Below are 23,145 nucleotides of genomic sequence, written 5' to 3' on the forward strand. Positions count from 1 at the left end.
TTGATTTGTGTTTTTTTAAGTTGAAATTCTGGCAACTTTTTAGCCTGGACTCACACCATTTTCCCATTAATAACAAATAATGGCTGGTAGTGCATGTTTTTAAAGCAACCTCATTTGTGTCAATGAGTCCCTGTGTGCTCAGTGCCTCAGGCCACTGACCAAGCTGCCATATTTTACAAGTCGGGAGTGAGAATGTGTTAATTAAACCATATGATACTTACAAACTCAGGATATCGATGTGACAGACTGGTTGACAGTGAATGAGACGTTCATACTGCCTCTCTCCACTCTCACCATTAGAGGCCATTGGATATCAAATCAAGCTCACCACAATCTCCCTTATCCATAAATATAAATTTAGATTTCTTTTGGACCATCCCTTTAACTCTTCTTACACTATTAAAGACATACTTCACAAGTAAAACTGTCTGGAAAACTTTTAAAGCCTAAATGTCATGATGCTTTTTATATTTATTGAAAATTCCAAGGCATTCTGTCACAGGTCCTGATTATAAAGGTTAACTTTTATTTAGCAAATGCTCTGTTTCCAGAAAGGTCATCAGTAAATACAGCATCATGCCTTTAGTCCTCTAAAATGAGAGCTGATTTGCATGTGAATCTAATGTGTGTCTATTGTGTGTGTTCATGCGTCACACAGACGGTCATAGGGTCACACCCTCTGACTACAGGATGCCATAACTCAGCCTGGAGATACAGAATCTCTAATTACTGAAAACTGGGAGCGCAGCACAGCTGAGCGGAGCATGTCAGAACACACACACACACATTCATGCACGGTCACACACACTTACCTACAAACACAACCACATCCTTCATAAGAGTGCACTCACCTCTGTGACACACACACACACACACACACACGCACACGCACGGGTAGGCACACACTTGTGTGTTTGTGCACACACAGATGTTGAGCTCATTAAGAGATTCCCAGAGGGTAGCCAAGAAAGGCAGGCTACTGTGGGAACCTGGAGGAATCTGCCACTTTGACCTGAAAAGACACTTTGAAGATGATCCGGAAATGAAACAATAGGCAAAGGTAACATGTTGTTATTTCGATGGCCTACATCTACACAGAATTACATTAATGATGGGTGAGATCATTGACAGATAGTGCCTATAGGGTCTATTTGAACAGTTTTACCTCTCCAGCTCCAAAACAGTGTCTGATGTTACATGAAAGCGCACACAAACTCAAAAATAATTTGGAAAACATGTTCAGAAAAAGACCAAACAATCTCAGGGAGATTACCTCTGTCTGCAATGGGAGTAGAAATGTGGGAGTTGAAGGCAGTTCTAGCCCCTAAAAGTATCATTTTAGAATCAAACATTAACCTCCTGCAGGCTTTGATGTGGCTGCTAAATGTTTCTTCCTACGAAGAGAATGTCTGCTGAGGTCAGCTTTGTGTCACAAAGTTCTGCATCAACAATAAGAAATATGCTGATTGGGCAATTCTGTATACTGGAAGGGCACTCTAGAAGGCATTTAATCACATTTGGTCCACTGGAATGGTCACCTTAGATGGTACTTTGTCACATTCTGCCACTTTTGGTACTGGTACTTTTTCCACTGGAAAGGCACCCTAGAGGTCATTTAATCACATTTTGTCCACTAGAATGGCAGCCTAGAGGGCACTTTATCGTGTTTGTTCACTGTAATGGTGTCCTACAGGGCATTTTATCACATTTGGTCCACTGGAAGGGCACATAATCACATTTTGTGCACTGGAATGGCACTTCATCATGTTTCGTCCACTTGAATGGCACCGAAGATGGCACCTTGTCATATTTTGTCCACTGGATAGGCACCCTAGAGGGGATTTTACCAAGTTTTGTTCTTTGGGATGGCACCTAAGAGGGCACTTTACTATGTCTGTCCACTGAAATGGCACCCTGCAGGGCACTTTCTCACATTTTATCTACCATAGTGTCATTTATTTTGCCTTTACTTCATGACTGCTCATTGTAGAACTCAGTTTAACATTTCATCGACTGCTGTTTTGACTTAAAGGGCAAAGATGACTGCCAGTTTGTGTCGTGACTCCAAGGCTTTCGGTCAGCGCACGCATATATGCCAACACACACAGAAACATCCACACTAAAACACCGGTCACGTCTCCCCCTACCAAAGCTAATCCCCCTTCATCTGACATTAAGCCGAAGGATGGAAGGATGAAGAGGTGAGCAGGAGATGAGACAGGGAGGACAAATAGGCAGAGAAAAGGAAGAGGGGAAAAAAAAATAGAACAATGCTCTTTGCCCTGGTCACCTCTGACTGGTGATGTCCGGGCGATTAGTGGTTGAGCACGTCTGATGTAAGGTGTCTGCAGAGATGCTGGCATTTTGAGCTGGTGTGGTTCTACATTTTAAAAGCACGATAAGAATTTTAAGTAGATCTTTACACACAAAGTTGTATATAAAGGAGGAAAAAAAATCAGGTTTAAAGTCTCACCTTAATTTCAGTTCATCCCCTCATCCGCCCTCCCTTTCTCCAAAAAGAACTCTTAGTCCTAATTTTGATTCCTGTATCTGTATTTCATTCCCAAATGTAATAGCTCTCATCTTTTCCCTCCTTCCCTAGCTTTCCATCCTTCTTCTTCTTCGACCTCTTTTTCTGCCTCTTTTCCCTCTTTTTGCCAGGCTCTTCATATCACGATGGCTCAGACGCTGGCCCCATAAACATCACCTGAGGAGGTCTGTTGTTCATCTAATAAATATGGATTTCATCAGGCCACACACACACACACACACACACACACACACAGAGTTATGGATATCAGGACCACACCAATTCTGGGAAACCAGCCTGGTTGGACCCAAACCAGAAACTCTATTATAACAGCGTGTTTGTGAGAGGGTGTGTGTGTTTGAAATAGAGAGAGAAGTGGATAGCACCTCTGTCTCTCAAATGACTCGAGTTTATACCACGTCTCTGGTAACATTCTACAGTAAGTAGGGTACTTTGTGCATAATAAACTTACTGACTATACAAACAGTATCCTGATGCATTCCCACATGCAAAAACACTATGTTAAAGGGACAATTCAACAACATTGCAATGACAAAAGAGAACTCAGTAATCTGCAGGACCGACAGTGCTTCTTCCTACTGAAGAAACACACTTGAAGGCTGCTGAACATGTGGAATAATGGGTGCATAACAATTGCCTTTGAGTCTTTCAAATGTTGATACAATGTGACGAGCAAATCAAAATAAATTGTGTCACCTCTGTTGAATAGAGGTTGTGTAAGAAATCTGCTGGATACTAACAAGGCTAAGTGAGAAATTATGTGTTTGTAGATTTTGGTGACTAGACAAAATGATTCATTGCAATAATTGATTCATATTATCATGTTTGCTGAGGGATTTAAGCATGTTCATGTCTTGTCCACAGCAATCTGCATACAAACTGAGAACAAATGGACAGTCGCAGCAAAGGGCAGATGCAAAATTATAAAACGGGGAGAGGGGTCAAAGCTTAAAGAAGCAGTAGAACAGTTATTAGCCACTTTATTCCCAGGGCTCACCTCCCCCATGTGCTAATGTTCCCAGCGACACTATCACGTTGGAGCGCTGTCGTTGGGTCCATGACCTGGCTCACGAGGTCGCAACAAAAAGGGAGACAGCACCATAATAAATGTTTGAGGAATGCTCTATGAAACCAAATTAGACCAAATCATTATCAAATTATAATTTTCAATGATCAAATCAGGGATTATCAAATCAAATAGTCTCATCGTGAGATGTGGAAAAAGATAAAGTTAAGATAACATAAACCAAAACCAGAACGTGGTGTGCCTGTGCTGAGGTCCAGAGAATAAATGCCTACAACCTGTAACTTCAGCACACTGGGCCCGGGTGAACTTAGCTACTGCACTGGGTGACCTGCAAGGGAGAGGCACACATTAGGCAAGAGATGCAACCCTCTGACATGACTCCACATTGGTCATCACATTAGGCACCAGGTTTATTGATCCACCTGTGCTCACATGGCTTAACAAACAGTGAACTGACAAACTCAGAAGACTGGAGTATTAACCAGTTGTGTAAATACTTCTTTATCATGTTTTTTAAAGTAGTATTTATGAGGCAGTATTGATTGCTGCCCATAGAATCACTGAAGAGAGGTTTAATTTGCCACATACAAACAAGAATGTACAAAAATAAGTCAAATCCACGAAGAGGTAAAGGTGAGAAGTGCAAATTAAGTTACAACAGTATTTAAATGGCAGTATCAAGTCATGACATGACAGGTGAGTGACGACGTTAGTGTCCTCGCACCAGACACATTTCTGCACAGAGCTTTGCTCAAGGGCGCTTCAGCAGTTACAGCAACTCTATCAGTGATGGGGATTAAACCAGCACCTTTTAATTTAGTGGGGGACTTATGTGCCTTATCCTGATATTTCTATGACTTCCTACAATTATAACGGTATAAAAGAATATTCAAATGTATCCGTGTGTGTGCGTGTGTGTGTGTGTGTGTGTGTGTGTGTGTGTGTGTGTGTGTGTGTGTGTGTGTGTGTGTGTGTGTGTGTGTGTGTGTGTGTGTGTGTGTGAGGGGCTGTCAGCGTGCATGCGTGTGCACATCGTGAGCATGATACATCTGTGCCCCGCCGGCGATCCTTACGTGTGCTTACAGATTCAGTCCCCGGGCGCACACGCCTTTGAAGCTCAGCAGGGTACTCTAATAGCTTTTAATTTTAATTAATTCCCCCTCTCTATTAATAACCTATATCATTCCCTAAGTGGCTCTAAGTTTTAAAGGTGCTGCATTACTCATTAGCCAATTGCTGTGGTAATGGGAAGGGCTTTTTGCGCAGAGTCAGCAGAAACCTCAAGTTAGCGGGTTCATCCGGTAAAAAAATCAAAATAAGTGTTAAGACAGAGAAGTGACGGCGGGACACGGACACGGGCGACAAGAAATGAGCGGGCCATGCTGACGGTAAGTGTGTGATGTGTGAGAAAACAGGAAGTGAAGGAGGTGGGGATGAATAAATCTATGAGTGTGCTTTAAGGGGAATTGCAAAAACACATTTATAAACTCAGTGGAAGGGTCGATGGCACTACTTTGTTTGGCTGCAAAATAAAGCATGTAACACCTTGACATCTTACAGCGGCGGGTAAATCACTGTGAAAAGTACTTGCAGAAATTACCTCAAACATAATGCCTGTCTGCCATTGACTTGCACAATGCTGCCTAATGAATGATTCCTGGCAGTTCACCGGCAGGATTTGCTCATTAGAAATCCTCAACAAGTGCAATCATGTCATCTGTGTTGCGTTAGATGGCTATTGACGGCGAACTTTAAACAGTGAGTGATCTTAGGGAGACCACACAAAGGGGGAAAGACATTGTTCTTGTCAATTAAAGGATAAGTTCTCACAAAAAGTGAAAAATGTTTATTCTCTACTCAGCCTCATGCCGATGGAAAGCCATATGGAGTTGTATAGTCTGCAAAACATTTCAGCAGAACAGCGTCGCAAACAGCTGATGTAGATGGGGAGAAAAATGTTTTTAAAAAATCAACAAAGAAATATAAAGAAAGAAAGATAATGGCCCCTTTACAGCTCAGTCAACATAATCCATGTATTGGGAAGCACTGAGATCCCAAATTGATTTGAAACAACGTTATTTACACCCTCGATGTGTGGATGAGCTTGTGCCATCCACCTCAGATTAGTACGAGCTAACGCCTTTAGCTCAGCAGCTACAATGAAGTCTTATTCTTTAAAAAATTGAGTAAATAAAGTATTTTCAAGTCAATTTGGAATCCCATTGTTTCCATAAATTCCACATCCATTTGAACCTTTTCATCTGTAAGTCCCCATCCACTTTTCAGGGGGACTGCTGCTACGCCGTTTCGCTGTGAAGCTCCAGAAATGTTTTGTGGACTTTGAAACCTCTCCCGAGGTTCCATCGGCATGGGGGTGAGTAGAGAATGACTAAAACTGTTCCTTTTTGGGTAAAGTTATTCTTTAAAGCATTTGATTCCATGGTAAAGGGGGGGGGGGGGAAATGACAGCCATCTTTACTACACCTCCGGGATGATTTTATATACTGTGCCATTTCACATAGCTAATGCCCACCTCCTGTTCTCCTCCAGCTAACACTGAATTTAACACATGCAGCGTGTTATATATGATATTTAATGGCCCTCCTTCTGTCCCCAGGATCTGAGTGCGCTCATGTCAGCTGTTTCCTTTTCTCTCTCTGCCTGCTGCTCTTGAACTCAAGAGACTTCCCCTCTCTTCGGTTAGTTCATGGCATGTTTCCTCTGCTGTGCCTGCCTTTGGTGACCCTCCCTGTGCTCCCTCCTCTCATAGTGTACATGTTGTGCCTTCCTTAAGTATAGATAGATAGATAGATAGATAGATAGATAGATAGATAGATAGATAGATAGATAGATAGATAGATAGATAGATAGATAGATAGATAGATGTTTATTCCCATTAAAGTACATATTGAAATGTGTGTCACTCTCTCCCTCCCTGACCTGCCGCCTCAGCATCTCGCTCAGTTTACACACCCACATCACGCAGACACACACACACACATGCACGCATGCAGAGACACAGTGAGCGCGCACCGCTCAGTTGGCAAAGTTTGACGCGCTGACTTTCAGAGGAGCGCACAGGCGTCAGACAGAAAACTAGCAAAGTATGCGGGATATTTCTCAGTGACTTGAACAGAATTTATGATAAGAAGTTCGGCGCCTGTAAGCTCATGTCTGACCGTGAAGGGAGCTATATTACCCGCCACCTGCACTTCACAGTTTCGGAGCGTTGCTCTCGGTGTCTGTGGGCGCGCAACTTCGGGAAGAGGACACAGTGTTTGGCACAGGACGGGACACCGTGTGCGCCAGGCGTCGGGCATAAAGGAGGCGACAAGTGGATCCCGTGAGATAGTTTGGAAAGTTTATTTTTGAGGGAGTTCGTGTTTTATTTGAGCGTGTGTTGTAGAGTCCGTCGTCACCATGAGTGGAGAGCTGCTTTTCCAGATGTGGATGGTTTTATTGTTGGGGACTTCGATGACCGGGTTCGTTAGGGCTCAGGTCTCCACCGCCAGAGTGATGAGGGGCAACATCAGGAGAGACGGTGAGGTGTCTTCAGTGTTTCAGTCTGTCGCTGCGTGTGTTGCTATTTGTTTTCAGAGTTTATGTCTGTTCTGCTGAAACTGTTGGATAAAGTGACCACCTTGTAGAAAAGTATACATGCAAATATATAAGTGAGTATAAGTTACTTGCGTATCTTCCACTATCTGGTATTTTATACTTCATTTTCGAAGGGAAATATACATAACGTTAATCTAATAACTTAAGTTCCTAGTTATTTTTCAGATGACAGGATGCATCAGAGCCAAATAAGTGCAGTTCTTGCAAATTCGATGATTAAAAAATAATAATAATAATAATAATAATAATAATAATAATAGTAATAGTAATAATCTGAAAATCTGATCCAATAATTGTCCAGGCAGATACGTTTAAATTAATTTTGGTGCTATGTTCAGTTTTGCCAGAAAAATACTTGAAATACTGTTATATATGATAAAAGTTACTTTAAGACTTTAAGCACTATTTATATGGGTGACTTTCAATTTTACCAAAGTTATTTTTTTAACAGGATATCTCTACTTTTACTCAAGTATGACTTTGACACTGACTGTAGCTGATGTGTCTAACTTTGCTTCTACAAGCTTCAGGCTTTTCTGTTTTAGAGTTAGATGAGAGCATAAGGTTTTCATTTTTTGTCCTTTTTATGCTCTTTCTGAGTTGTTACACTGATTTTGATAGAACTTTATTTAAGTGCCAAATCAGAAAATATTGTTTATAAAGTCTTGTGGTGGCCTACAGGCATCAGTTCTTTCTATGTGTAACGACTGACTGACAAGGTTTGCTTTGTTGAACGACCTGCTGTTGCACACTGATAAAACCCAAAGCAGAGAGGGCAACAGCAGGGTGGTGAAAGAAGGAGAAGAAGTTGTGGACACTGAGGAAGAGCGCAGTCTGTCAGATCACAAGCTGTTCCACATATTTCAGATTTTTATGAACTGAAGAAGGAGTGTGTGTGTGTGTGTGTGTGTGTGTGTGTGTGTGTGTGTGTGTGTGTGTGTCGGACAACACGTCAGTTAAGAGGAGGACTTTGCTTCAGTGCACCTCCTTCATCTCCTTCAGATTCCCCAAGCTTAACTAACTAACTAACTTCCTGCAGGTGCGCCAGTGCTTACTTTTCACTTGGCCCTGAGGCTAAAGTCTTGGTGCTGCAGTACCTTTGATTAAACACACACATACACACACACGCACACAGGCATGCACTCAGCTGCAGGGTTGCTTTTGGCAGGGAAACAGGAAAATACCACTGTATTAGGTTCGGACCTGGACGACTGCCCCCAAGGCCTGTTTCACCTCTCACTCCTCCCGCCTGTGTGTTTATAGGAGAAGAATAACACGGACACATTAGGTAGCCTCCATCTCAGTGACCTTTGCCCCCCATCAAATACCTCTGAAAAGTTCAGATTATTTTCTTTTCAGTGTGAGTTGCTGTTGAACTGAACCCGCATGATGCTGATCATCAAGTCTGAACACACTTTGAGAAGTTAGTGTCAGACTTTTGGACAGATTATATTGAAAATGCAATGTGGTGCGGTATCCAAATCACAGGAGCCATAGCTTTTTGGAAAAGGTAAATTGTGTTATAATGTAGCCTTATAAATTAAAGTGGACATATGCTCATTTTCAGGTTCATAATTTTATATTGGGTTACAGCTAGAACAGGTTTACAAGCTTTTAAGCGCAAAGGATGCAACAGTATTATTATACAGCGTCACTATATGTAAGAAGTTCTGTTTTAGTGCCTGCCTCTTTAAGGCCCGCCTTCCTTATACCCGATCTGTTTTGATTGGTCAGCTCACACACGCCTGAGCCAGCAACACCCACCGTATCACCAGTCAACTATGTGGTGTTTTCCGCTTCCAGTTAGCTTCGTGTCTTCCATGATTACAGGAATAAATGATGCGAACGTGTGACATGGTGACGTCACGTGACGTCCAGAGGGTCTCATAATAGGTTTCATTTAAGCGCTGTGGTGCTATAAACATGCCCGGGAAACACATTTGTTCAGCACATATATATATCTCATTCACAACATATCTAAAAATAACTGCAATATGATCATGTTTGTGTATCACTCAGTGGAAACACAACAGTTGTAGTACAGTTGATGAATGTCAGACAGACAGGAGAGAAAACAAAGAAATGGCTTGTTACAACATAGACGCTGATGCTGTAAGGAGGCGGCAGCTGCACTAACTCTGTTCGGTCAAGAATCAAAACACCAGCGGCATAAAAAGTCACTCTCACGGGAGAAGAGCAAGTATTAACATCAGAAGGAGGCAGCGTTAAAGCTCAACATGCTTTTATGATTCTTGAGAAATGGGCGTTTGTATTAGTTCTGTATCAGATCAGCATCTCAGCTGTGTCACTCAAGACTGCAGTCGTTGTCAGAAAATGTTATCGTAGTCTTGCTTTTGCTTGCTTTCCTTCTATAATCAACAACATTTGGTACCATTAACAACGCAACCATTATTGTAAATGTGCTACATATGATCAGATTCTCGCTGAAATACACTTCTGCCTCATTTTAAAAGAAAAATACTTCTTTGTGCTGGAGCAGGCTTGTGTCTCAGCTCATGTGTTTCAAACCCACACTAGGCCTTGAATGAATACTTTACAATATAAACACCTACTGAAGGTTTGTGTGGACCTCAAATCGAAAGAAATAATCTGTCCCAGAGCTGCCTACACTTGCCATCTGTCGAACTAATCCAAAATTTGGGAACTCCCTGTGATGATGTTGTCAGGAAATGATCGAAGGAAAGCGTGGCCCTAAACGTTAAAGAGGCCGTTGTTCTCCATGTGTCTCATCAGGCACAGGATGACAGCATGTGTCACTTGAAGTGGGAGTTCATACCAAGAGCAGTGATATAATAATAACTATAAACACAAAGTTGACAACCGCACCACAACTATGATGACAACAACAGCGGCTGAAGATGTATTTGAGATCCCTTTCAGAGTGATTTGATGAAGATAGAAACAGTGACAATGACCACTTTTCTGGTGGTTTACTCTTACAGTTCTATTCATACACCTTACAAAACCCTTATAAAGGCTGCAAATTATACTTTAAAAAAAACATAATTTTACCTGAGAAATACTGCCACATGGTCTTCAGGGCTGATAAGACAATGTGACCATGCACCTGATTTTTGATACGAATTTGATGAAATTGTCATAAACATTTTCAGGCCTGTCTCTGTGCCTAACCTGGTGTTTATCCTGCACTCCCCGACACTAACAGCACCATTAGATCTTGGCACAACGAACATGCTGCATGCTTACTGGCTTGCTGATGAGGCTGAGAATAACTCCTTTGGTGTTTGGTATCAAATGACAGGATATGTTATGGTACTCAATCGTCAAGACAATTCCTTCGGTGCCATGAAAGTATCAAAGTTCGATGTGCAGACCTACTGATGGGGTCATGGAAGTCCCTGTTTGACGTCCCTTTTGATGATCGCCAGGATAATTGATGTTGAGCCATACAAACAACTACTCTTGTAATGAGTGTTAGATTTTCCCAACTCATCTTGTGTCTGAAGAATTTATTGGTTTTTTTTTTGTTTGTTTGATCATGCAGTGTACAGTAACAGGTCGTCAGTTTATTTTTCTTCTAAGCTGCCAACAAATCTGAAGCTGCTGTTAGAGAACAACATGGTTCATCAGTGTCAATGATCATCATTGTCATTTTAGTTATTGTTATAATCATCAATATAGTTGTCATTCTTTTTTGCACTGTTTCAGAGGGTCAGCATTTTAATCACGACTCTAACCAGCAGTCCTTAAGACAGTGGAGTGTTTAATCGTTCCATCAAAGGAGGTCTGAAGATGAGATGATGTAACTGTTTTTGGACGCCGTCGCTCAGGAGCAGCGGCTCACTGAAGCCATTTTTACGTTCTGTTCCCATCAAATCAGATCAGATCAGGACAGATCTGAGAGCAGATTCTTTGATCACTTGACGATCTTTTGTTGCACAAAGGCGATGAGTCTCTGTGATAGCTGCTATTGGGACCGGCTGCTGCACAGGCTCCTAACATCTTTTTAATCTGCCGCATGCAGTCTTCCAAAAACACCCGCTAGTTATCTTCACGAACATGTACGTGTGTGTGTGTGTGTCTGTATGTGTGTGTGGGCGTGTGTGCTCCCGTGTTTATGCATATACAGGCGGCTTATGTGGAATACGGGAGCTTAGTTCCATCATTTGATTGAATGCTGCTGATTAGCTGTTTTTCCATGTGCAGGAGTGAACCTGAAGCTGATGGGGGGCTCCGCAGCTTTCACTCATCCATTGTGAACGTGCCCGTGTGTGTGTGTGTGTATACCTTTGTATATATATATATGTGTGTGTGTGTGTGTGTGTGTGTGTGTTCTGACACAATGTCTCAGCTCACTTCTAGGAATTCCCCCCAAGGTTTTTCCTGCTGTGTTTGTTCAGCGTTTCGCTTGCTCTTTTTTGGCCTGCCATTAAAGAGTGTGTGCATTACAGTAAAGAGGTTATAGGGGGTGAGACGTGAGGACAGAGTGTATTTGTTAAAAAAAAAGAAGAAGAAAAAAAAAAGGAAACACATAAATACACACGTAACCACACAGAGCAGAGTAAACACTGTTTGGCCTTTCTGCCCCGAACAACTTATTATCATTGCTGAGCAGACCGGATGACCCAGATAGGATAAAACCTATTACACAATACTTTGTTTTTGTGTGTGTGTGTGTGTGCGAGCAGCACTTGCGGGCAGGGGAATATGTACATGTAAAAGCAGGCACAGGCAGAATATAGTCAGTCACTGACACTGCCAGCCAGAAAAAGGCGAACTGAAAACCATCATGCAATTCACTCCAAAGACACAGTTAACTGTGTTAATATGGTGGGCAAATATGGTGTCATTCATCTTTAATATAAAGATGCTTTCTGTTCTGAGCCTCTGCTGTACATTGTGATTAGAGAAAATGTCTGGCACTGGTTGGCAGTTTGTGACGTGAGTGTGTAAATGTCCGATCCGTGTGAAGCTTTGAGACGCAGTCAGAGAGAGTCTATCCTTAGATGTGCAGAATCCAACAGAAATTCACACATTCTTAACATTCCTTGCCAGAAATCAACATTAAAGTGCTTAAATGATTCCCTCTGAAACTGGCAAAAGACACATTTTTGGTTCAACTCATCATTATCGAGTCAATGTCAAAGCGTCTTATTGTCACAGATAAAGAAGTGGGTTTCCCGTACAGTGAAATTCTTCCTTTGCTTTCCACTCTGAATTCTGTTTTGCAATGAAAAACACACCAAAGTTTAAAGAATATCAAAGAAAAATATAACAATGACATAAAATGCACAAATAACATGCACAATGTGCAACACAATACATGCAACATCAGTGCTGATGTAGATTATTATTAATACAATGTGCTGTATCTCACTGGTACAGATGTACAATCATGAAGTAAAAGTTAATTACACATTAAAATAGCTTTGAAAAAAAAAGGTATTAAGATCAGTTCCCTATCAACTCCAGCTTCAATGAGCAAATTTATTGTTTTTGCCACCGAGGAAAAAGCAGCCTGACATTGTTTCTTTATGCCTTCGTGTCTCCTTCAGAGACTGGGTGGATGAATAAAGTCATGTTTTGTGCTGTGATGTCAGTAGTTGCTGCTCCGAGGTAAGCAAAAAGTTGACAGCAGCTGCAATGATAATACCACTTGGAAATGCAAAGGGTGGATAAGTTGTCTGTTTCCACTTTAACAGTCCCATCACAGAGATGTGTGTGTCATCAGCCCTATGTGAATACTACTACCAATGAGCACAATCACTGTTGTTGTACAGTGTGAGTCTAAGGGGCTGTCCACTGTTATCTTTTTTAGTCCTGTTGACTTTAACATTACCAACAGTTGTGCAGCTATTACTCACAAGCTTTCATAATTAGAGGCCGACTCTGCAAATATACTGTGTCTGCATAAACACACGATGCTGAACAGAGAATATAACCTGTAGTCAGTGACGGAGCCACATCATCTCATATGACAGTGTATCCTTCTGATTCCCCCCTTTTTCTTTCTTCCACTAGTTCCTCTCTTATCTGCTGCCGTCCCCCTTCAGTGCTGCCTTATCAGTCTTTCTCCTGCTACATATCACTCCATCTCTCCAGGTCCTCCTCTTTCAGTCTGCCCCATTCTCATTTCTGTCTTTATCTCCCCATCGCTCCCCAATCCGTTTCAGCTCTTTTTAATCAAAAGCTATTTCAACCTGTGAGCAAATATAATGTGACACCGTGTCACACACACACACACACACACACACACGCACACACACGCCTACATTCACACTGTAAAAAACTGGGCATAGATGGAGAATTTAACCAAAAGGGAAAAAAAAGTTACACAGTAGTACATGCATTATGCACAAGCAACATGCGAGTGACCCTGCTCACAAAAGCACGCAGGCTGTCAAAGTCCTGAGCTGGGCGGTCGTGATATCAGCAAGTGTGATGTCATGGTCCTTGACTGTGTCTGAGAACTCAAAGTGGCCTTGCCTCCGATAACACATACATACACACACACACACACACAAACTCTCTCTCTCTTCTCTCTCTCTCTCACACACACACACAAAGGATACGCAGTCATTCAAAACATTCTTGGCCATCCAAACATGCAGGGAAAAATATCCTTGTACATACCACAGTAAAGACATATGAGGCCGTTTGAAAAGTAGTGATTATGTTAGTCTTTCTCAGTAGATTTACTCCGCCCAGTTGTAGACATTTCATTTTTCATTTTCCTCAGCACTTGAAGGACTCTGTCATGTCCATGCTGACTCGATTCTCAGTCGCAGAAACAGCAGTTTGGCAAAACAATCTCACTTAAAGGTCAGTGTAATAACTGCCCTGTAGCCCTCGGTCACATCACACAACCTTTTCAAATGAAAACACATCTAAATCTGAGGTAATTTGTAAAGAAAAAAATATATATATTTTCAACATGATTTTTAACAATGACCTTCAAATTCTTAATCAACATTTACATGGTGCATAGCTCCCTTTGTTTTTCCTCTGTTTGAATACATTAGTACTGCACAGTTGTGGATAAAGATCAGGCTGTTTTACTATTATTAGTATCATATTAGTATTAGACTGTTTGCACAACTCCAAAGAATTGTGAAGTCCAAACTGAAGCCCAACCAATGCTCGATTTTCTAATTTGAACTCTGAAGTGGATCTACACAGTTGTTTTGCAATGATCCCTGCATGTGGTTATCAAATGCTTATGACAAAGATATGTTATTATTAAATTAGGTTTGTTGTTTTTTTCCCCAGTTTAGCGTGAATAACATTTACAGTCTAAAATAAGACCAGTACAATAAAATTGGGAACTTTACTGGGAACTTAACAATTCTAAATAACCTCCAGCATCTTTTTCTACATTATAACCTTAATGCTGGCACATATCGGACAACATATACGCCAATACAATACTGTATATTTGTAATCGAATAATACGAGCCAACTGATATATCAGTTTGAATCAAAATGTATTATTAAACATAGATATTATTATCATTTCAAACATTCACAGCATGTCTTATCATTACAAATTGTCCTGCCTCGAACCATAATTGTCGATGTTCAGCTTTTGAAAAGAACAATTTTCCTTGTGGTCTAAAAAACAGTTTGCTCTCCTGCATGCAGCACAAAAAAGGAGGAGAGGAGGAATGTATTATTATAATATAAATATAATGTATTAACAAGCTGGTCTCGCAGCACAAGTTCTATTTAGTGAAGAAGATTGATTTAATTAAAAACTCAAACTCATATAGATGACTCAGACAAATCTCTTTATTCAAATTGAGGATTTTGTTTGACTAATTTCTTTCAGAGTTCTGATGTCATAAAGTGCGATGACAAATCTTCAACGCCTAATTCGAAATTGAAGCTTCGAATGTAAAAGGACGTTCGGAAAAAAAAACCCTCATCTAAAGTCTCATCTCAATCATCTCATCTATTCTGAAAGAAATCTACACCTCTCCCTTTGAGGTTCTGGCAAAAATAGAGCCGCTGATGACTGGCCATCAACCTGGTTTGTCTCGCGGATTCAATAGGTTCCACGTGTCTTTTTGTCCCCTTATGAAAGGCGAGGGTGACAGCAGGGAGGAGCGTCACCGAGGTTATTGGAATTCATGAGTCACACTCAGGACACCCAATATGGAAACTCTACCCACCCGCCCACCCAGGCCGACACACACAAACACAATTACAGGATCTCCCCTTTCAAGGGAATCCCACATTAATCACTTGTCGTCTCTCTCTCTCTCTCTCTCTCACACACACACACACACGCACGCGCGCACACATTCTACACGAGAATGAGCCAAAGGTACCCCACCCCTAAACATTTGGCCGACAATGTTTTCCTCCCCTGCACAGAAAATAGGGTGGTGACCGCTTGGACTGTCTCGAAGAAGAGGAGTGTATAATGATGTATTGGAAAGTGAGTGGAGATTGGTGTAGGTTCACATACTGTAGGAGGCTGCACTCCGGCTGAGGAGGAGAGGGCAGCGGGAGAGAAGTGAAAGTTTAGAAGGGAGCTTAGAGGAGTTAGAGGGCACAGGGGGAGGAGGAGAGGGAAAAGGTGTGTAGAGAGAGATATGCCAAGTTAAAAGACCTGTCCCTCCACTTTTCTGCCCTGTCAGCTTGCAAAGAGAGATAGCGAGACCGACGGCAAGCCAAATGGACAGAGTACAAAGGAGGAGATGGCAGGAAGCAGGACTGATAGAGGAGTGCAGGAGGGGGAAGATAAGGTATTCCTTGAGTAAAGTGCCAAACATCAGCAGATTATCTGATCTCGGTATCCGAACAAAACCTCAAGTATAAAGAGGAAAGAAAAAGAAGGTACGACTCTGTCAACACGATAAAGGCAGAGGACCAATCCGGCCCCCCAGATTGGGAGGGTCAGGCTACGTTTGTGCACACTCAGTGAAGTGGAAACACCATTAAGCTTCTTCACCTCATGCCCCACATGGGATTGCTAAAAAGGAACAATGAATTCCTCGTGATTATCCAAACATACGGAAAACCCTGACACAGAAGAAGGTTGAATTCTTTGACACTGATTATGTCAGTCCATGTAGCGGCCAACGTCATTCACTGTCTCCTATTAAGATGAATAACGAGGAGATGAAGATAAAAAGAAGCCTGACGAAATGGGAAATGCTTCTTAAGATCCGTACTTGGGTTGTGTGCGAAGAACTACCTCGATGTGACCGTAACATCTTACAGAATATATTAATTGTTCATGGATTTAGTCACAGCTGAACACTGGTACCATACCATGCAGCAACACTGGCATCCTACATCTTCTTTGCTTTCCTACTGCTACCCGCCTGCCAGTGTGAGCAATATGTGAAAATACTACTTTTCTTCCTGACCTCACACCTCTGCTCGGTCAGCTCAGTAGCTCATAGAGGACAATGTTGGCATGTGTTTGCAGACTAAAAGCCTAGTTTGATAGTTAATTGCCTTTTTGCTAAGAGGTATAATTGAGGATCAAGACCTCCCTCTCTTGAAAATACACCTATCAGCACCTCAACATCTCCTGATTCAATGCACTTAATATCTATTTCAGCACGCTGACAAATAACACAACACAGAAAGTATATTGAAATGTTAACATTATCAAACAGTTGCTCTTCGGTTGGGGTTGAGACAAGACCATACTTTGCATGAAAATGACTACATAACATGAGTAATATGAGGTACGAAACTGAAGAAATGTACATGATGTTATTCACATAATTGACATATGTTAACATACATACTCCTTAAGTCCTATGAATAGCCTAGCCGAATAACCAACCACCGCTTGACTTGTGCTGTTTCTGGACTGTCTCCATCAAAGGTGTCGGTGGATAGGCTGATGATGAAAGAATTGTGCAGAGGCAAGGCTGGGTGGAATGATAGAGCAATCTTTATTAAAACAGATCTCAAGCCTGCGTCCAAACCAGGGCGGCCGCTCCCTGCTGTTCTCAAATCCTGGCAAAGTTCTGCCCAATGCTTTGCCCTCTGCTCTACCAGAAATCCTCTCGAACCTTCGATCTTAGGAAATCTACAAGTAACCACCCCCTTCTCTGCCTGTGCAGGCCTTTTTAAAGTTGCTTTGCCCGTACCTACCTACTTCTTCTAATTGGTCACTTTGATGAACTGAAGGTCCATCTATCCAATAGGCTGAAAGAGGAGTTGACCTGTTTCCCTGCTCATCTTCCATAAATCGCCTAACTCTGCTGCTGTCCCTTCTTGGGCCTTATACCTCAAAATGGCCCAAATGGTCTCTCTCCTTCTACGGGAACGTAAACATTCAGACATCTCCTACCATCTGGCATGAGGGTCAAACTCAATTTTAGTACTTTATGGTGGCGATGCCCTCTGCTAACCTTTAAAACACACACAGCTAAATAATAACTCCGAGACCCCTGGACCTGTAAGCCCTTCACCGTCTACATTCCTTAACTCACACAAGGTGAAGCAGTTGGTCATAGTTAAGTCTAAACTAAGTTAAATCAAAGATCAGAATGTGTAGCAGTCCAGATACCTCACTTAACTTCAAGTTAAGACAGCATCAAACTGAGAAGCGCAGGCAAACGGACCAGGCTGCAGTACTTGACCCTTTGAGAGTGAGAACGGGGTGGTATCCACTTACAGTACATTATGTAGCTTTACAACTCATACATTTGCTTAGTAATGCACACTTTTTGTGGTTTCTTCAGACTTATTTATATCCACTGATGCTGACTGTTCTCTTTTGGCTATATTAACCCAATTTATAAGCCAATAATGCTCTAATCTCACTCTGAAATTGAGCCGAGTTGAGGACACAGCGTACTGCAGGGGGGATTTAGAGAGCAAAAGAAAGAGAAAGGCAGACTGATGTTGAGTCCTTGTTGAGTGGTAGTCAGTCTCGCAGCTGAGCCATCTGACTGGCGCGTCGGATGCAGATAACAGAGGAGCAGGAAAATGAGTCGGAGAGAAAGAAGGAGGTGGAGGAGGCTGTGTGCAGAGAGACGGGGATGAGAGAGATGCAGGGAGCAACAAAGAAAGTGGATGAAAGACAAGAGAAGATGAAATGAGGCACATGAAGAGAATAAAGATGGCAAAGGAGGAGTTTTTTTCGGGGAGGGTTGCAGGGAGCAAGGGAGAGGGGAATTAACAAACAGAACTGGAAAAAAAGCTGGAGAATAAACAAGTGAAAAGTTATAATTGAAGGGGAGATGAGAGGCTGAGCGGGGTAACACAGAGAGGAGGAACCGAGGGGAGGGCTTGAGAGGAGAGCGCTGGCGTAGCCTGCCAATACTTGGCTTCACAAAATTAGCTGACATGCGGGTGAAGGAAAGAGAAGAGAGGGGGATGAAATGAGGTGAGCTGAGTGAGGGAGTGACGGATATGAAAAGAGACAGAGCAGGGGTGTGAAAAGAGTGATAGAGAGGGAGGGAGTGTGCTGAATAAGCAGTGAAAGTGGAGAAAAAAACAGGAGAGTGGGGGGCTAAGAGGAGCAGAGAAGGAGAGGAAAGTTTGGAGAGGAGAGAGGAAGTGTTTAAACACCTCTGACGGCGAGATAAACACTGATTAATCAGAGAGAAGGATGATAAAGGCATCAGAACGGAGTGTGTGGTTTTAACAAGACGTAGGATAGACGGATGATGGAGCCTCTCCGACAGCCTGAGTCCCTGACAAACAAAGCTAATGTGACTCTGCGGTAAATGCATAAGAAAACTGCTGATCCGATTGTGCGAGTTCGTCGGAGATATAGAGACGGACAGAGTGAGATGGTGTTTGTGTGTTTGGGGATGGATGGCGCTGTAGGAAGTGTGTGTGTGCATGTGCGTGTGTGTTTGTGTGTGTACTGGAGCGTGCAAGACTAAGTGCAGCAACACTCTCAGACCTACAGCAAAGATCTGCGCTAATACAAATAGTCTCGCCCTCGAACTGCGCTGAGCTAACAGTTTAAATAAAGTATACTGAGGAAAGTAATTTAGAGTAAATCAGCAGTGGTTTGTAATGAACCCAGCAGTTTAGTTTACGTGTGTTTCGGTCTGTGAGTCAACTCAAAGTGAGGCCCTGAATACAATCACACGCATTCACATTTGGATGACAAATTAAAGGCAGAAGCAACTGTCAGTGTCCTCTAGCATTGGACCACCATGAGCTGCCACGTCACACTTTATATTTACAGGAATAACTCCACTGCAGCACCACGCCTCTGTACTGTAGTTGCAGCTGGCGTGTTAATTACACTGATATCCCTCTAGACAAGGTGTTGCATTGAAACAGGCTCTCCAAGGGGGATTGTGGAAGAAATTAAAAGCATCTCTAGTGCAGCCGTTTGGAAGATGTGTAGATTTACGGTGGGTAATAATGGAAAGCCAGCTGATCTGTTTCAAGCTGCAGGCAAAGTACGTATAAAAAAAGCAGGTGATAGATGCAGCACAAGGCGAGGTCTTCATTTAGTGATTTGCAAACAATTTAAAATCCTCAGAATCACAGAGAATTTGATATGTATGTATGTATCGGCAGAGTAAATGTTTGCACTGTACATTTACATTTATCAGATGCTTTTGTCTAAAGCGACTTACAGTAATTCATACATACATTCATACACGGATGGCAGCGACTGTCTTGCAAGTTGCTGACCTGCACATCAGGAGCAGTTTGGGGTTTAGCAACCTTCCAACCTTTCATGGTCTGCTTAGGTTTAGGCACAAAAACCACTTGGTCATGGTCACGAAAAGGTCATTCTTGGCTTTGCTGGGTCTGTCGCCGAAATTTCTTTAAAGATGTCCAGTGGCTTCATGCTTACAATTGTTGAAGTGTCCTCTCCAGCAGTGGTCTCTCGCCATCTAGTCCAGATGTTATGCCACCACCATCCTGGTTTTTCCCCCTGAAAGAAGTGAAAGTCAGTTTATGTACATGTTATCTGAATGTGATATGACTAAGTCTTCAACAGTACAGATAACCATCTCAGACTATTTTAGGGTTTCACGGTATTAAGGTATAAATCATTAGAATGTTATATTATCATTATTCAATTATAACAATTGCAGGATTGAAAACAAAAGTCTTTGAAACTTTATATAAACTTGAATATATATATATGTATATATATATATATATATATATATATATATATATATATATATATATATATATATATATATATATATATAGCGAGAGAGAGCTACAGATATATCTCATTTTTTAAAAGCACATATCAATGGTTTGCATAAAAGTACAATGCCAACATTTTATTCTGGCGTTTATTCCCTGGGCTAATTTTTCAAAACTATACAAACTTAAAACACGCTTGCCTGTTTGGACTAATAGTAGCATTGACCCACCAATCTTTCTGTTTTTTCACACCTAAAGTAGCTGTTTAGCATTCAGCTTATGATACTGTGTGTGTGCAATTTCTATCTATTCAGCATGAGCCTACTTAAACCTCTGAGAGCTGCTGCTTTAAAATTGCTCACGTCCACAGACTAAGTCTTCAGGGACATTTCAAATAACAAAGTAGACTGTGCTTGCTGCATAGAAATGCAGTGAGGCAGTGCTGAATTAGTTGATTGAGAAGTAAATTGACAAAACCTTCAACCTAATGGCATTGTATACTTCTTCACACTACAGATATGTTGAAACTTTACATTTAAAATTTTCAAAAAATGCTGTGACAGCACTTTACTTGTTGTCTGGTTAGGTTTAGACACAACAACCACTTGGTTAGGGTTAGGAAAACAGCATGTTTTGCCTTAAGATAACTGTTGTGGTTGTCACAAACATGCCAGGAGATGTCCAGATATGTCCAGATACCTGACAACACATTTAAAGCTAAAGATGTCCTAACTCCCATTGAAAAATACACTATATTGCCAATAGTATTCACGCAGAGGTCTGCAACTTCCTGAAGAGTCAATCGCTACAGACCTCCAAACTTCATGTAGCCTTCAGATTAGCTCAAGAACAGTGTGTAGAAAGCTCCATGGAATGGGTTTCCATGGCCGAGCAGCTGCATCCAAGCCATACATCAGCAAGTGCAATGCAAAGTGTCAGACGCAGTGGTGTAAAGCACAGCACAACTGGACTCAAGAGCACTGGAGACGCGTTCTCTGGATTGACGAATCACGCTTCTCCATCTGGCAATCTGATGGACGAGTCTGGGTATAGCAGTTGCCAGGAGAACGGTACTTGTCTGACTGCATAGTGCCAAGTGTAAAGTTTGGTGGAGGGGGGATTATGGTGTGCGGGGTTGTTTTTTCAGGTGCTGGGCTTGGCCCCTTAGTTCCAATGAAAGGAAGTCTGAATGCTTCAGCATACCAAGAGATGTTGGACAATTCCAAGCTCCCAGCTTTGTGGGAACAGTTTGGGGATGCCCCCCTTCTGTTCCAACATGACTGTGCACCAGTGCACAAAGCAAGGTCCATGAAGACATGGATGAGAGAGTTTGGTGTGGATGAACTTTACTGGCCTGTACAGAGGCCTGACCTAAACCCAATAGAACACCTTTGGGATGAATTAGAGCAGAGACTGAGAGCCAGGCCTTCCCGTCCAGCATCAGTGTGTGAGCTCACAACTGCGCTTCTGGACGAAGGGTAAAAAATTCTCATGAACAAACTCCGAAACCTTGTGGAAAGACTTCCCGTCATATGAAACCCCATGGATTAAGAATGAGATGTCACTTAAGTTCATATGCGAGTCAAGGCAGGTAAGCGAATACATTTGGCAATTTAGTGTACTTGTTTTTTGCTGCCGTGTAAATTGTCTTGAAGTCTCTCTTTAAATATTATAACATACAATGTATCCATCCATCCATCCATCTTCTTCCACTTATCCAGGGCTGGGTCACGGGGGCAGCCAAGTGTGAAGCGGCTGGGATGAGAATCTGCACCTCCAAATCCGAGGCCATGGTTCTCGACCGGAAAAAGGTGGCTTGTCCCCTCCGGGTTGGGGGAGAGCTACTGCCTCAGGTGGAGGAGTTTAAGTATCTTGGGGTCTTGCTCACGAGTGAGGGAAGGATGGAGCGTGAGATTGACAGGCGGATCGGTGCGGCAGTCGCAGTAATACGGTCTGTCGTGGTGAAGAGAGAGCTGAGTCGAAAGGCGAAGCTCTCGATTTACCAGTCAATCTACGTTCCTACCCTCACCTATGGTCATGAACTTTGGGTCATGACTGAAAGAATAAGATCCCGGATACAAGCGGCTGAAATGAGTTTTCTCCGCAGGGTGGCAGGGCGCTCCCTTAGAGATAGGGTGAGGAGCTCTGTCACCCGGGAGGAGCTGCTCCTCCACATCGAGAGGAGCCAGTTGAGGCGGCTCGGGCATCTGTTTCGGATGCCCCCGGGACACCTTCCTCGGGAGGTGTTCCTGGCATGTCCCGCCGGGAGGAGACCCCGAGGAAGACCCAGGACAGGCTGGAGTGACTATGTCACCCAGCTGGCCTGGGAATGCCTTGGGATCCTCCCAGAAGAGCTGGAGGAAGTTTCCGGGGTGAGGGAAGTCTGGGTGTCCCTGCTCAGACAGCTGCCCCCGCGACATACAATGTACAAATGTTGAAACTGGGAAAAGATTATGTTTTGGCTTAAAATAACAAATAACACCTGCAAAATGTCCCAAAGGTTGCTACAATTACCTTATTATTTGTGTAGTGGTCACTAGGGTTTTTACATTGTTCAAATTATTTTGATATGAGTTCTAATACCAGAGCAAGAATACCAAATTTCCCCACTAGCTGTCACATGTGACTCAGCTGCACCCAAGAACATGATGAGAGCCCATGAATGACAGCAGCACTACAGTCCATCATGTCAACTGTGCCACACGTTTTTATCTCTCACAGCAACAGTTCAACTTAACTTGCTCTCTTCTAAAGTTTAACATCAAAATGATAAATAAAATAAATTCAGCTGAGTGAAACGATGGCGGCATCAAAGAAGGCACTTTTGTGAACATGTGACCAGCAAAACTGGAAAACCTAC

General features: G+C 42.4%; 1 protein-coding gene across 1 annotated transcript in view; it reads left to right on the plus strand.

Annotated features, from left to right (window-relative positions):
- The first annotated feature begins 6,603 nt into the window (after window positions 1-6,603).
- The window catches only part of pdgfd (platelet derived growth factor d), a 61,638-nt gene continuing 45,096 nt past the window's right edge, over window positions 6,604-23,145 (plus strand). The window contains exon 1 of the mRNA XM_037087288.1: window positions 6,604-7,119. Within this exon, the coding sequence (XP_036943183.1) occupies window positions 6,999-7,119 (121 nt within the window). The 5' untranslated portion in view covers window positions 6,604-6,998. The remainder of the gene's footprint in view (window positions 7,120-23,145) is intronic.

The sequence above is a fragment of the Acanthopagrus latus genome, chromosome 2, assembly GCF_904848185.1.
Source record: "Acanthopagrus latus isolate v.2019 chromosome 2, fAcaLat1.1, whole genome shotgun sequence".
NCBI lineage: Eukaryota > Metazoa > Chordata > Actinopteri > Spariformes > Sparidae > Acanthopagrus > Acanthopagrus latus.